This window comes from Myxocyprinus asiaticus, chromosome 4 (assembly GCF_019703515.2).
Source record: "Myxocyprinus asiaticus isolate MX2 ecotype Aquarium Trade chromosome 4, UBuf_Myxa_2, whole genome shotgun sequence".
NCBI classification, from domain to species: domain Eukaryota; kingdom Metazoa; phylum Chordata; class Actinopteri; order Cypriniformes; family Catostomidae; genus Myxocyprinus; species Myxocyprinus asiaticus.
This window is the reverse complement of record NC_059347.1, coordinates 54,223,738-54,239,153: the sequence shown is the minus strand read 5'-3', so window position 1 is coordinate 54,239,153 and position 15,416 is coordinate 54,223,738. Positions and strand designations below refer to the sequence as shown.

Sequence of the window (15,416 nt, the reverse complement as noted above, 5' to 3'; positions counted from 1 at the left end):
ATGAGAAAATTTTCCTTTTTGGGTGAACTAACCCTTTAATATTTTTTATTATTTTTTGAACTTGGTTAATACATAATTACTAAATGAGCAGTATAGCAAACAGTTCAGTTCTATATTTTTTTCTATAGCTTTACATTTACATGCAGTTTATCCTATACATTTTTATACTGTACATAGCATTGCTAAATTCATTCCTTAAATTTGGGACAATGGCTACATAAAAAACAAAAAAAAAATAATAATAATAATTATATATATTGTGCTAAATAGCAATAAACACTCTCAAATTTGCTTCAAATAAAAGTAAAATGCCTGATGTTTAATGCAATGATGCTATAAAAGATCAAAGCATCTACTGGTTATTTTTGTTTTTTGCACTTACACAAACACTCTAGACATGGCAATAATTCAAGGAAGAACACTTAGTGGAACTCTCATGTGATAGCATATGAACTCATGTAATGTCATCTCTTATAATGAATTTATTTCCATGTTATATATAGCTGTTCTACCTCTTTTAAGGCTGTTTTCACCCTTGGTAAACCTTTTGTCCAAACCAGAGCTTATTTCCACTAATTAAATTCATTGCCAGCCACTATCTGGAATTAAACCTGTGGCGTTTGTCAATTTACTCCACCTCATGTTTTATCAAACCTGTATGACTTTCTTTCATGGAACACAAAAGAAAATGTTATGCAGAATGTTAAGCTCAGTCACCATTTACTTTCATGACATCTTTTGTCCGTAAAAAGAAAGTGAATGGTGACTGAGGCTAACATTCTGCCTAACATATTTTTTAGTGTTTCAAGGAGGAAATTAAGTCATATGGGTTTGGAACTCACGTTGCCTGCATGAGCACCAGGGTTCAAAGTGTTATGATTCTGTCAGTCCTCTGCTACAGTTTGATTTATCTAAAACAGTAAGGCACACACTGTCCATAACTGTGTGTAAATATACCTTGGTCGGAGTCGGATTTGTCCGACAAGATGGTGGAGCCCATGCTGTCCATACGTGTGCGCTCCACACCAAGCTGCTCCAGACGTCTCCGCAGGTGCCTTTGTTCTCTCTGCAGATGGTCTATAGTGTGCTGGGCCTTCCGTTCACTCTCCTCCAACCTCTGCAGCCACACACACACACATTTTCAGAAGTTTATTATAAAATGGATAGTTCTGGCTCTAAAATCTGATTGGATAAGCCACATTTGAACTAGATGATATACACACCCACTGCAGGACCATACATTTAGGCTAATGATCTATATAACTTGACATTAGAATTGTTTATTGTGATAGTTGTTATAAATAAACTTAATTGAGCATTGGGAGTTTAAGGTACTCCACCTAGTGTCGTTCCTAAAAAGTACTGTAGTAGGCCTCTCATGACTTATTGCTTTAATATCACATCGATACGTTTGGGTCTTTCAAGCATTTACTGTGCTTTCATTCATCCAAACACAATTAACTACCTAGAGAATGTACACACATACCTTGATGTGTTCCTTAGCCCTCATAAGTAGGCTGAGGGTTGTGTGCCTGTTTGAGTCTGGTCCTAAGGGCACCAGAGATTTCAAGCGTTCCAAACACAGTCGTAAATGTGCCCTCCTGGGTGGGGTGACATTAGGAAAAGAGAGACAGAGAGTGTGTTCCATAAATGACCAATACAATGACAACACTAACTTTCTATATGCAGAATCAACAGAAACAAATAAGAAAAATGTGACAACAATGGGTATATTTAATACAGTATATTGATTGTGCAGTGGTTCTCAACTGGCAAGTCACGACCCCAAAAAATGGTTTGCGTCCAACCAAACTTCACTGTGGTTGCTTGATGTGACTAATATATTAATGGAATAATTTCTTATTTGGTAAATCAAACATTTGCTACTGTTTATGTATCAGCCTATGTCATTGTAATAATTTTGCTTATTGTTGGTTCTATACAACTCATGGTAATTGTAATTTTGTCATCACTTGGTGGCTAATGTCCTACTATATATATATATATATATATATATATATATATATATATAGTGCATTCTGAAAGTATTCAGACCCCTTCATTTTTTTAAACATTTTGTGTTGCTGCAGCCTTATGCTAAAATGCTTTATAATATTTTTTTATTTCACATCAATCTACACTCCATACCCCACAATGAGAAGCAAAAAACAGATTTTTGATAACTTTGCAAATTTATTAAAAAGGGAAAAATTGAAATATCACATTGACATAAGTATTCAGACCTTTAACTCAGTACTTAGTTGAAGCACCTTTGGCAGCGATTACAGCCTCAAGTCTTTTTGGGTATGATGCGACGAGCTTTGCACACCTGGATTTGGGGATTTTCTGGCATTCTTCTCTGCAGATCCTCTCAAGCTCTGTCAGGTTGTATGGGGACTGTCAATGGACAGCCATTTTCAGGTCTCTCCAGAGATGTTCGATTGGGTTCAAGTCCGGGCTCTGGCTAGGCCACTCAAGGACATTTACAGAGTTGTCCCTAAGCCACTATTGCGTTGTCTTGGGTGTGTGCTTAGGGTCATTGTCCTGTTGGAAGGTGAACCTTTGGCTCAGTCTGAGGTCCTGAGCACTCTGGACCAGGTTTTCATTAAGGATATCTCTGTATTTTGCTGCGTTCGTCTTTCCTTCAACCCTGACCAGTCCCCCAGTCCCTACCGCTGAAAAACACCCCCACAGCATGATGCTACCACCACCATGCTTCACTGTTGGGATGGTATTGCAAAGGTGATGAGCCTTGAGCCATGTGGTTTCCTCCAGACATGACACTTGGAATTGAGGCCAGACAGTTCAATCTTCGTTTCATCAGACCAGAGAATCTTATTTCTCACAGTCTGAGAGTCCTTTAGGTGCTTTATGTGTCTTGCCCTGAGGAGAGACTTCCATCTGGCCACTCTGCCATAAAGCCCAGATCGGTGGAGTGTTGTAGTGATGGTTGTCCTTCTGCAAGTTTCTCCCATCTCCACACATGATCTCTGGAGCTCAAACAGGTTCTTGGTCACCTCTCTTACCAAGGCCCTTCTCCCCCGATTGCTCAGTTTGGCTGGGTGGCCAGCTCTAGGAACAGTCCTGGTTGTTCCAAACTTCTTCCATTTAAGAATTATGGAGGCCACTGTGCCCTTGGGAACCTTCAATGCAGCTGACATTTTTTTGTAGCCTTTCCCAGATCTGTGCCTTGACACAATCCTGTCTCTGAGAGCTTCAGGCAGTTCCTTTGACCTCATGGCTTGGTTTTTGCTATGATATGCATTTTCAGCTGTGAGACCTTATATAGACAGATGTGTGCCTTCCCAAATCACATCCAATCAATTTAATTTGCCACAGGTGGACTCCAATCAAAGTGTAGAAACATCTCAAAGATGATCCAGAGAAATGGGATGCACCTGAGCTAAATTTAAAGTGTCATAGCAAAGGGTCTGAATACTTATGTCAATGTGATATAGGGTTGCATGGTTTACCGGTACTAACGAAGTACTGTGAAACCAAAAAAATGAAAATGGTACGATATCACCTTGTTGCTAATTTCGGTATCATATTACAGTATGCTGTCATTAGCAAAATTATATGAGATGTGACAGTTTTGAGATTAAATCAATGACCATTTGAAAATAAAATAAAAAAACCTCTGGATATGGCCAAGTGTGATCTTTAAACAGCAGAAGGATGTAATTTAATTAAATAATATACAGTCAAATGCGCTGCACGCTACAGAATGAACAAGAGGTGCTGCTCTGCTCTGTCATATGATGGTAACTCAGATAACTGCTCTGTACAATTGTGGTGAGAAGAATAGCATCTCAGAATACTATTCTGAGATGCAGGTTGGCACCATTTTGGCAGCACGAGGGGGACCTACACAATATTAGGCAGGTTGTTTTAATGTTGTGGCTGACTGGTGTATATACTCTATATATACACAAATACAATCAACCTGTTATCAGTACAGCATTCCAAAAATACACAATAAAATAGCTCTACCCTACAAAAGGCAAAACGCTGTAACTATGCTGAAGTAACACTGAAACATGGAAAATGGCTTAATTTTTTTTTTTTTTTTTTTTATGAATATACAAGGTAATGCACTGATTAGATACATACATAGTATCGGTGAATATTCCATTTTGACCAAATGTGATGTGAAACATCTGTTCACCTAAAAACTGTGTTTATCACTGTGCAGTACCCACTGAGACCAACTATTAACCATAGTTTCCATCTCAGGGACTATATCTTTTAGTGGAAGGATGGCACTTATTGGCATTTTACATATATGAAATGGCTTTTTAATTATTTTCACAATACAGCACAACTACTTGTACCTTATTGCTTAAATATGGAACATCAAGCATTTGGATTTTTTTCAGGCATTTATGGTACACATCTATTGGTGTTTTTATCTACAGTGTCGCTGTTGCAGCTCAAGGCCACAGAAGCCATTCAATAAAGCAGACGCTTTAAATGGACAACGAATATGAGCTAAACGAAAGCTTGAATGCGTTTGTGACAGGTTTGTTTGCAATGACGGCACTACACTAGACAGGTAAAAGGACAGGATGTGTGTACACCTGCCTCTCCAGCACTCACGTACACACGTAACCAAGCACTAAAGAACACACCCAGACAAAGAGTAATGTTTGGACCATTGCTTGTTGCTTTCCAAAAAGCAATGGTCCGAACATTACTCATTAATCTCCTGGTCCGAAGGGCAGGAATCCTATTAACATAACTTTAGAATCCGCCACCGAAGTGGTGACATAACCCAAGTGGCCCGGTGTTCGTTAAACAAATACAGACTGTGCGCTGTCCAACATTTACTCACATAGCATGTTGTAGCATGGGTCAGGGTTGACGGCACGTTTCACTTCGTCATCTGTTTTCTGAGCTGTTCTATTCCGAGTGGGGTTTTAGAAGGAGACCACCCCAGCTGCAAAGACTTAATACATTTTCCATGCTGGTCTAGGCTGGTTAGTGTTGGTTTGGTGCTGCTCTAGCTGGTGAACAACCATAGCCAAGCTGTTCACCAACAACAATTTGGTATTAAGATGCATTTTGGGTGATACGATTACAAGTGTACAAATAAGATAAATCTCAGTTTACACCTGGTTGTAATATGCATCACTTTTGACCACTTATGTTCAGATTTTGAAGGAAGAGTCTCTGATTTTATGACGACATACTGTACATCAGTTACTACATCATTGTATTACTGCATGATAATTAATTGCAAAGAAGTAAAAGAAGCAAAGGAAAGGGGGAAAACAAAAACGGTGCACTGTTTCTCCCAATTACACCTGCATTTAATCTAAGCACAAACGTGACATTTCAATTAGAATTCTCAGTTATTTAAGTGGAGCACATGTATTAACTGAGCTTCAGATATAAGTGTCTCATGTCTGCATCCCTGCACATTGACATCAGGCATACTGAAGAAGTTCTGTGAAGTTCTTGTGCACGTATATGTATTTGCTTTTTAAAATTTTCAGATTGGATGGTTATTTCCTTTCAAAACCGTATGTTAGCAGCAAAGTTTAAAAATCTTGTTTTAGCATAGTGGTTGATTGACATGTGTAGGCAGTGCTTTACTGCTGTTCAAATGCATTCATGAAGATGAGCGTTAACATTACGAGCCCAATGTGGTCACATGCATTTTCGACCACATTAAACCACCTCTGTGAACAAATATGAACAAATCTCAAAATGTTTTGGACCTGTGTACACCTGTTATTAGCATCATCCTGTTTCAAATGGATTGCCCAAAATGCATCTTATTACCACCAGTTGCAAACAGGGCCTTAGAGATGAAGTAGGTTGACCAAGGAAGTCTTGCAGGTTAAGCTAGTTACAAAGTATAATCTTCTGTCATCATATACTCACCCTGATGTTATTCCAAACACATATGAATGAGAGCAGTATGTCAGAGCAGTATGTCAGTCTGTAACCTTTCACTTTCATTGTTTTATACACACAATGAAAGTGAATGGTGACTGAGGCTGACAATCTGCATAACATCTCCTTTAGTGTTTAATGGAAAAAAGAAAGTCATACAAGTTTGGAACAGGAGGGTGAGTAAATAATGACATATGTTCAGTGTAAATGTTTTATTTTAAAGCAAGCTATCCCTGTAAAAACCTGGTTGGGACACCAGCACAACAGCATCGAAAACACAACATGTGAGGGACTTCTCAGCAGGGTCTGTGCATCTATACTGGCATGATCCATTAAACGGGACCTCTGAACATCTGAGATTAAGCAGGTCACCCTTTCCCTATTCAAGCCATTTGACTTTCAACATAAATCACCATCCCCTCCTGCTCTTTGACTTTTGACCTCTTGAGTAATTGTCTTAACCCTGCTGGAGAAGTGTACGTGCAAAGGCATGCACGATGGCCCACAGCTCAGGTTACAGTTCTAAAACCTCTCTCCCAAGACCAACAGACCATACGCATTCAAGGTCCATCTTAGAGCAAACACTTGTTTCTCGCAGGCAAACCTAACCATGCTTGTGTTTGAGGTCTTATCCTGTCCTGTTTTTGTTAGAGACGTCAATGATACAATACCTCAAAATGTGCATCTTGTTGAGAGGTTGTGTGCTATACCTTTTCTAAATGATCAGACATAAGGCCCCAGCACACTTACGGAGAAGTTCTTTTTCGTTGTTCATTAGGATGTAAAAAGAAGTTCAAAACAGCTGCGCAATGACATACTGTTTGTAAACAATCAGACACAGGCCTCACCGCAATGGGAGGCATTTAGGAGCATGTAAGTATGAGGACGCACAAGACTACATGTAAAACCTTAACTAATGTGACATTAAAATGTGTTAATGACTTCATGCCTCATTCTATGAATAGAATTCACACGAGATCAGCAAAAGAAGCTGTTTTTACCATTCAATGATGATTTAAAGTAATACAGTATATTTGCAGAAGAAAATGCATAATTTTTCTTGTTTACATTCTTTTTTAATTTAGCTAACACGCTATAAGCAGCCATAATATGCACAGATTACACTCTGTTATTTTAATTTATGATACTGATACTAAAAGCAAAGATTTGTGTATAAAAGTGTGTTCATGTTGACTGATCGGGAAATCGATGTCGGCCTCAAAGTAGGTGGAGCTCCAGATCACACCTTCCAATGATATGGACCAATGGCAGTAAGAAGGTGTTTATCAGCCGGTAGGAATTTCGCCCTGGCGAAGTGTTACGAACCTTCAAAAACAACTCAAAAACACTTTCGTTTTGGCCAGATTTTGTTCTAAATGATGTCACATATGTTGATTCTTTGATTTTGTAGGAAGTGTGCAGGGGCCTTTAAGATTTTTGCCTGGCGAAGGATAAAAAAACAAAAAAAAAAAACAAACGCAGACTGATGGCTTCAACAGCAGCATATAGCACCTATTAACAACCTCGGAGCTCACGGTAGGTCTGTCTTTAAAGGTTTAAAAGTTATCGTTAAAATCAGATTGTCTATGGAGAAAATATTAAGGATTTTTACTCCCGGAGCCTGACTCTCACGCTCTATAGCAATACACTAGCAAACACCCACAACACCCTAGCATCATGGCAACAAGTTCTGCATGGGTAAGCACCACTCACATCTTCTTAAGTAAATGTAAAAATCTAGTTTTATTTATCTTAATTTTGGCCTTTATTTTGTAAGAGACAATGAGATAGAACAGGAAATGATAGCTAGAGAGGTTGGGAACAGAATTAGGAAATGTTGCATGCCAGATTCGCTAAATGCTGCACCATGGCTCGGATGTTACTAGCCTTTTTTTTTTATTATTATTCAGCTTCACTACTATGTAATCATTTCAACACAGCTGTTCTAGATTCAGATCAGAAATGTTTTCACATATATTCAAATCTGGATCACAAATGCACTCCCACTTGAGTTGCTGTATGAATATCGGCCCCGGACTCCATTTTGAGCCAGTATGCAACAAAAGAAGAAATACAGGGAGTCTCTCTTTACTTTTACTAGATGAAAGCAGCTCTTCTCAAATGAACAGCAGATCAGTTGTCTGGAGCTCTGTGACCTCAGATCTCATGTGCATGAGTTTGGTCTGATGTGTGCTGAAAGAGGCACGCTTTACTAAGCATGGCTGATGTCAGACCAGGAGGGGACTGTGACTTAGCTGCGTGCATTGTTAGGAGTTTAAAAGTCAAAGTCCAGTCGCCCTGGATTTGCTCGCTGCTAAGCCTGACGGCATATATTATTCAATGCCTTCGGCAAGCTGAACTCAGAGCTTGGTGTGTGTAAATGAGCTGAAGCCGATAAATTGGCAGATATACAGATTTTTTTAATAATTTGGCCGATTTTTTTCTTGAGGGCGCCGAAAATCGCCTCCTTGCATGTGAAGCGACTGAGACTTGTAAGCGACAAGTCACGGTTCATTTTGTTGTTACGTGCCATCGTGTTACTACAATAAGACCAGTGTGCAACACAGTGTCATTTAAACGGTCCGCATATCAGAGCCACGGCAGACGCGTTTCAGCTCAATGTTAAAGTGATCGCCTATTTCACTCTCCCTCTCTCTCCTCAACAGTTCCCTAGCAGATCTAGCATCCTGTGGAATGCTCATAAATCTTCCTCTGTAGCACGTATTCTAACAGTCTCTCCTCAACAGTTCCCTGTCACTTTTAACTGTCTTGTCTAATGATAAAAAGGCAAATATCAATAAAACTAATATCCTACACCATCTGCAAATATGCACATATCTCATTTAAACAGATGTAATAAATCAACCTCACACAACTTCAGCAGATCCAGCATCCAATGGAGCGCTCATTTATTTACCTCTAAAGTAGAGGTCGAACGATAGTGGATTTTACCGATACCAAAAACTAAGTTGGGCAGTACCTGCCGATCACCGATTAATCAACTGATATTTTTTTTAATTGATACTGAATGAAAAAAATAACACTCAAATTAAAATAGTGCTGAACTTTATTACAAAAATAAACAGTACTGACTAAACCATGAAAATGTACTTTTTTTTAAATGAAATAAATAAATAAATAAATAAATAATATAAATATTAATATATATGAACTAATATTCAAATTTGAAATTGACGTTGTTTCCTTAGTCCACAATAGGGCGCAATAAAAACAAACCATTCAGCACCGCTATATTACTGCAGAGAAAACTCCTATCCTGGCTGTTTAAAAAAAAAAAAAAAAAAAAAAAAGAGCATTTTATTTTCAACTAATGTGCATTAAATAAATAAATAAAAAGTTTTATTCGGCCCATATTCTCAAATGTTAAATCATAAGTAAAATGAGGGGGGAAAATGCTTCAATAGACAGTTCACATGGTGTTACACAGGCATTGATTCCTACTACTCCAGACTCAAGCTTCATAATAACAGCAAAATACCACATTGTCTTTAATCAGTACAGTTGTATGTAGAGTAGCAATATTCACAGATAGCAGTGGTATTCGGCTGAACTCGGTGGTGCAGTGGCTCAGACTATGAGTCCAGGCCAGGGGCTGTTCAAACAGATGGAACACAACAGACCGGAATCAAATGCGAGGATCTCGAGACACACATTTCCAAGTTGAACATCTTTCCTGACAAAGCATTTAAACAACTCATTGCTTAATCTGAGAAACACTTACAAGAGAGCAAGACGCAATGGCCGAAAACCTCTAACTGTAAGGGGCTTTTCCAAAACGCTTTTGCAACTATCCATTTATTTTTCTGTGTAAACGCACGCTAGATGAACGTCTTTGTTTCCCTTTGTTTTTGTTAATTCAGCGTCTCGTGCAGGAGCGCTGTTTTTTAGATGATGTGTCCAATTAAAAAGACCTTTAAAAGCATATTGAGACACCAGCTTTCTGTTAAACTGTATTTGTTGCACTGTGTCTAGCCTTTTTTAGTGCAAGAATGTGATCGATCTGAAGTCATCGTATTACAGTGAGGATACAATTTTTTAAATGAAATCAGATGCATTTCTGCTTTGTTTATAAGTTTCTTTCGGCTGCATGAAGATATTAATTTGCTTTCTCACATCACTAGCTTTAAATACGCAACTTAGCTGGCTAACAAATGCATAAACGTGACCAGCTGGATATGAACTAATGCAAATACATGGTAACAATCGTGATATTTAAACATTTGGGTAGGACTTGCATGTATTTTTGTCACATTGTTCTAACCACTTGAGGTTAGCTTTAATGTTAGCGTCCTCTCAGCCTTGTTGGCAAACATACTGCTGTTCTCTACTAATGCAGCATCTAGTCAACAAATTAATTACTTTATAATGATATGACAACGTGTACTGTAGTGTACCTTTTCATTGTTGATGTTTTAAATCCACATCTGAAGTGTTCCGCTCCATGCAGAGTGTAGTCTCACATGTCAAAACAATCACCACAAGGCAACAGTGAAGTGATAGTTTTCATTTTGCCTCTAGAGGCCGCTCTAATACTGTATAACGAGAGCAGACCCTTCCCAGCTGCTCCAGCACCGGTTGCAATGTGGATTGTGGATTTGTACCGATAACCAATAGTTCCAGAAATCTGTTATCGGTGCCGATCAATCGGCAAAACCGATATATCGGTCGACCTCTACTCTAAAGCATGTATTCTAACAGTCTCTCCTCAACAGTTCCCTGTAACTTTTCTAATGATAAAAGGCAAATATCAATTAAATTTCTATTATATACCGTTTGCAAATATGCAGATCTCTAATTTATACAGATGTCATTCACGAACTTCACTACAATCCAGCGTTTTCTTCCCGTCGAGCGCTCATCTAATATCTTCCTCTGAAGCACGTATTCTATCAGCCAGAATCAAAAACTTCAGGATCAGGATCAAAAGTTCCTCCCATTCACAAATCATGACAGTCACTCCATAACAATCCAAGCCGTTTAAACTGTCAGGAGACTGAGGCTCGCGCTGGATACGCACGAGTGTGTCAGTGCAACTTCAAGGCTGCGTCCGAAACTAGGAAAATGCAGTCTCTGGAGGCTGTATATGGAGGTATGATGAAAATAAGGTGCTATTCAAACTGTTTGGAGACCAGTTTCTTAAGAGCTCCATTCATTCAAAACAGCTGTCAGTTAAGCCATTAACTGACTGGGCAGCAAGGTAGCAAGTCAGCTGCCTATGTTTTCGGATGCAGCCCAAGGTAAAAGTGCTTCACATGTGCTATAAGTAAATGTCTTATTCACTATGCACTGTATGTATGCCATCCATGGTTGCTGGACTACTGTGTGTACTGTTATTTCCTTCTTCCTAATATATTTACAATTTCTGTGCAAATAAATTACAAAAATTTGATGACTAAACAGAAATCTGAAGAAACTGCTTTCTACCATTTAAAATACAATATAATTTCTTAGTGTTATGTGAAATTGAGAAAATATAGTGCTAAATAAGAGTTTATTATAATTATTTTTTAGAAATTTTATGTTTGTTATTTACTACATTAAATTGTGTGATATATCGGCCTATCGGCCACCCTGCTCACTGGATATCGGCATCGGCCATTTAAAACTCCATATCAGTCGACCACTAGTGTGAATGCGTTACCCAACTGCAGAGCACCAGGGACAACTCTAAGCTAGGTTCATTACTGAGATCTTTCACATTCTTCATTTCAGGTCACCCATTTGTTGAGGGTTTATTTCTAGGTCAAAACCGAACAGATACATCAGCCGATTGACTGACCTTAACATTTATCACTTAACTTCATCTGGGTGCAAGTGGAAACATGTGATAAGAGAAGGCTCCGAGATGACTGAAATTAGGAATTCAGGCACATTCCCTGGTCATTTAGCATCCAATTACAGAAATGTAATCTTAAACTCATGAGTGTGGATGTAATGAGTTATAATCCTGAAATCTTACAGATAAGAGTAAATGACTGTGACACTAACATTAAGGTTATATGCACATACATACCTGTTCTTTTCCATCTCGTTGTGTGTTGACCTGCAGAAACACAAAGAAAGGAAGAAGAGAGATTATATGAATAAACTGTCCTTGTTCTTTTTTATAAAAGGCAAACATCACCATTACTATTACTCGTGTAGGATTAGGGATTTGAACAAACCCCTAACCCTAAAGGCCTAAGTATCCTTTGTTTTTGCATGTTCCGTATTGCCTCGCACCTGGTGACCTTTGCGAGTATACTCTTCTGACCGCATTCAGGCCGAGCGGTCTGGATTATGACAAAATTTATGTCACTCATACTGTGCGCGGAGCGATCCACAACATGGATGCGCCAAGTATACTTGAATTTAAGTATTAAACTTTGGTGAATAACTGTTTGTGCAACACACATGAATGAAACCTGAAATCATTCTGCTTGTTGAGGAGAGGGGTGCAATTACATTTCCAAGCAATCAGACTTGTGATTTTCGCAAGGAAGAGGATAAAATAGGTGAAGAAAGACAGGGCCATTTCTAGCTATGGGTGGTATAAGTGGCTGCAAAGTAAGGTCATTTGTTATTATATATATATATATATATATATATATATATATATATATATACACACATTAAAAGCTGTGAGTAAGACTCAGGCAGTTGTTATGGCTCAATTAGACAGTTATAGGGGCCTCCCTTGTGGCCTGAGAGGGAAGGGAGAATGTAACTGCAAGGAGAGAGTTGTAGCTAGATTTGACAGGTATGCTCAAAGGGTTTTTCATCATCGAGAAGTCAGGGTTTCTGGGCCCACAAGTAGAATTTCTCGAAGAGCCCCCATATGCTCAGAAACTGCCCTGAAGAAATCCCACAGACTAACAGTGAAAGAGGGACCCAAGGAAGGAGCCAATGTCCAGTTGCAACAAACCCCTTAAAGTGGTAGTTTATCCAAATATTTAAAATTTCATCATCATTTACTCACTGTTCTGTTCCAGATTCATATTACTTTTTTCCTTTCTGGAACACAAGGAGATATTAGGCAGAATGACAGCCTCCGCCACCATTCACTTTCTTTGTACGAAATAAAACAAAATGAATGGAAATGGATGGTGACTGAACTTAAACTACCTAACATCATCTTTTTGTGTTCCACATAAGAATGAATGACATACATGTTTGGAGCAACATTAAAGCAAGTACATTTTCATTATTTGGTTACTATACTAAAATACCTTAGTTATAATTTTAACTGTTTTGTTTTATTTATTTTTTTACTTAAGAGGTTTGTTGCAACCGGCCCCAGAATATCATGGTGGGCTCTTTTGACTTGGGCAAGTGAACAACTACCTAGAACACCCTAGTAAACACCTGAAACACCCTAGCAACTGCATAGCAATAAGCATTTACTCTTTAAAACACCCTAGAAACCGCATATACGCATAAGCACAATGTGCTAAAAACCACTCCTTAATGAACACCTTAGCAACTGAATATCAATGCCATGGCAACCAATGACAACAACTAAGCAGCCCAAGTTTTGCATTGGCAAGCCTTTTATTAACAGAAACAGTAAAAGCGTGAACAATATCAAGAGATTACGCAAATTACCCTCAAACTAGCATCAACCATTTACTGTAAGCACCGTGGCTTTATGTGTCGGATCATGTGTAATAGGCTATACTTCCAACATCACAGTCCTTAGGTTTAAAAGGCACATTGAGAGTGTCCTGTGTGCACTCTCCTGTGTGTACTGTTGATTTGAATATTTAGCACAAAAAGGCACACCGGTGTGTGTTTGGTGAAAAGGCTGCACAGGAGGAAACCTTACAAGGGCAGAGGAATTTTCAGGGCCCCGGGTTTGTTTAGTGGCTGCACTAGTTGCCAAAATGCTAATTGCTGATTGCAAATGTCCTCTCTTGCTATATACGCAAAATATATTCAGGCCCTCGGCCCCACTTCGCAACAGTAACTAGAAACACAAGCCTGAGACACAAGACGACAGTGGGGGTGGAAGAATCTTCACACACCATGTGAATGAAAACTCATTTGAGAGAAACCATTACTAGATCAACGGAGGAGTGAAAGAGAGGCAAAGAGGAAGCCACAATAAAAGATGAGGAAAACAACCGCTCAACAGTTCAATCCTTCCTTCAAGTCATGTCGGAATGATCGTAATTACGAGATGAGCGCACACGAACGCCACCAAAGTCCTAATTAGCAGTGGGAATTAGTTTTTTTGAGTCCCCTTCTTTCCAAGTGACAATTAAAGAATCACTGAGGAAGCAAACTTGTATTGATCATAAGCTGTAATTGTGAATGCTGACTGTTCAATTTAGTTTGCAAGCATTTTATATACTGTTGATGAAGAAAAGTGATCAAGCCTTCCAGAAAATAGGTAATGGGCTTGTGCAAAAGTGTGCAGCATGAGAATTATAAAATACATCAATAAAGCATCAATTACACCCCTAATGTGCATATTTTGATTTTAATTTTGTTGTTGTTGCACTGAAAAGTTTCTTGTCTTTGTTGGGAATTGGAAAAGAGAGAATGAAATTGCCAACACATCAATTTTAATGCAACCTAAATCACTTGAACACATATCGCATTGTAATTATGATTTCCAAGTCTAAACTTAAGAGTACGGCAATCGAAAATGCAACAATCGACTGTGTTGTTGCGACAACAGAACTGGAACTCTACGACACGAACATTTAGTGATACAAACAGTGAAACTTTTATCAGAAATTGGCACACATGGAAACCGCTTGTCCAATCAAATCAACGGACCAAATCTAACCTTTGCATAAAAAGTGCATATAGAATGTTCATTTGCATAAGCATACATACACAGCCAGCGACTTTGAATGCAACATGTCCTCCCAGTGATCACACAGCACTAGTGCATGATTCAGAACTTGCAAAGCACTAGGCCATAAAAATGGAGACTGGAAGGAACGTATCCTGTCTCCCTTATTCATCCATCCTTCAAACTGACCTCATGACCCCCTGTGCAGTAACCCTCACTCTAAAAATACCTCCAACCTTAGAGAAGAGGATATCTTCTCATATCAGCATCTCACACTATGTACCCCCTAAAACTTGCCTATTTTGAACGCAAGTAGATGTCAAACTTCAAAACAATTCTCTTTTGAGCTTGAAGGGATAGTTCACCAAAATATAAAAAAAATATCTGTCATCAATACTCCCCCTCAACTCGCATTATATATTCTTTCTTCTGTGGAGAAATTTTTATGGATGTTGATGCAGCTCTTGTGTCCATTCAATGAAAGCGAATGGTGACTGATCTCTTTTTGTGTTTTTAATGGAAAAAGTTATACAGGTTTTGGATGACATGAGGATGAATAAATGAAGACAACCCATTTTACTTCCATAATAAGACAATTTAGTCAGCTGAAAAGATAGTTTCAGAGATGGAGCAAATTATTATATTCTGATGAAAGATTACTGAGACAAACATCAACATGTACCAAAAAATAAGTCCAGGAACTTAAAGGTTA

At 38.6% G+C, this 15,416-nt stretch overlaps 1 protein-coding gene across 1 annotated transcript in view; it reads right to left on the bottom strand.

Moving 5' to 3' along the window:
- Positions 1-15,416, bottom strand: part of LOC127439685 (max dimerization protein 1-like) — a 28,543-nt gene that overhangs the window by 5,976 nt on the left and 7,151 nt on the right. The window contains exons 3-5 of the mRNA XM_051695934.1: positions 11,936-11,965; positions 1,487-1,601; positions 958-1,117 (exon numbers count right to left, since the gene is read on the bottom strand). Of these exons, the coding sequence (XP_051551894.1) occupies positions 958-1,117; positions 1,487-1,601; positions 11,936-11,965 (305 nt within the window). The remainder of the gene's footprint in view (positions 1-957; positions 1,118-1,486; positions 1,602-11,935; positions 11,966-15,416) is intronic.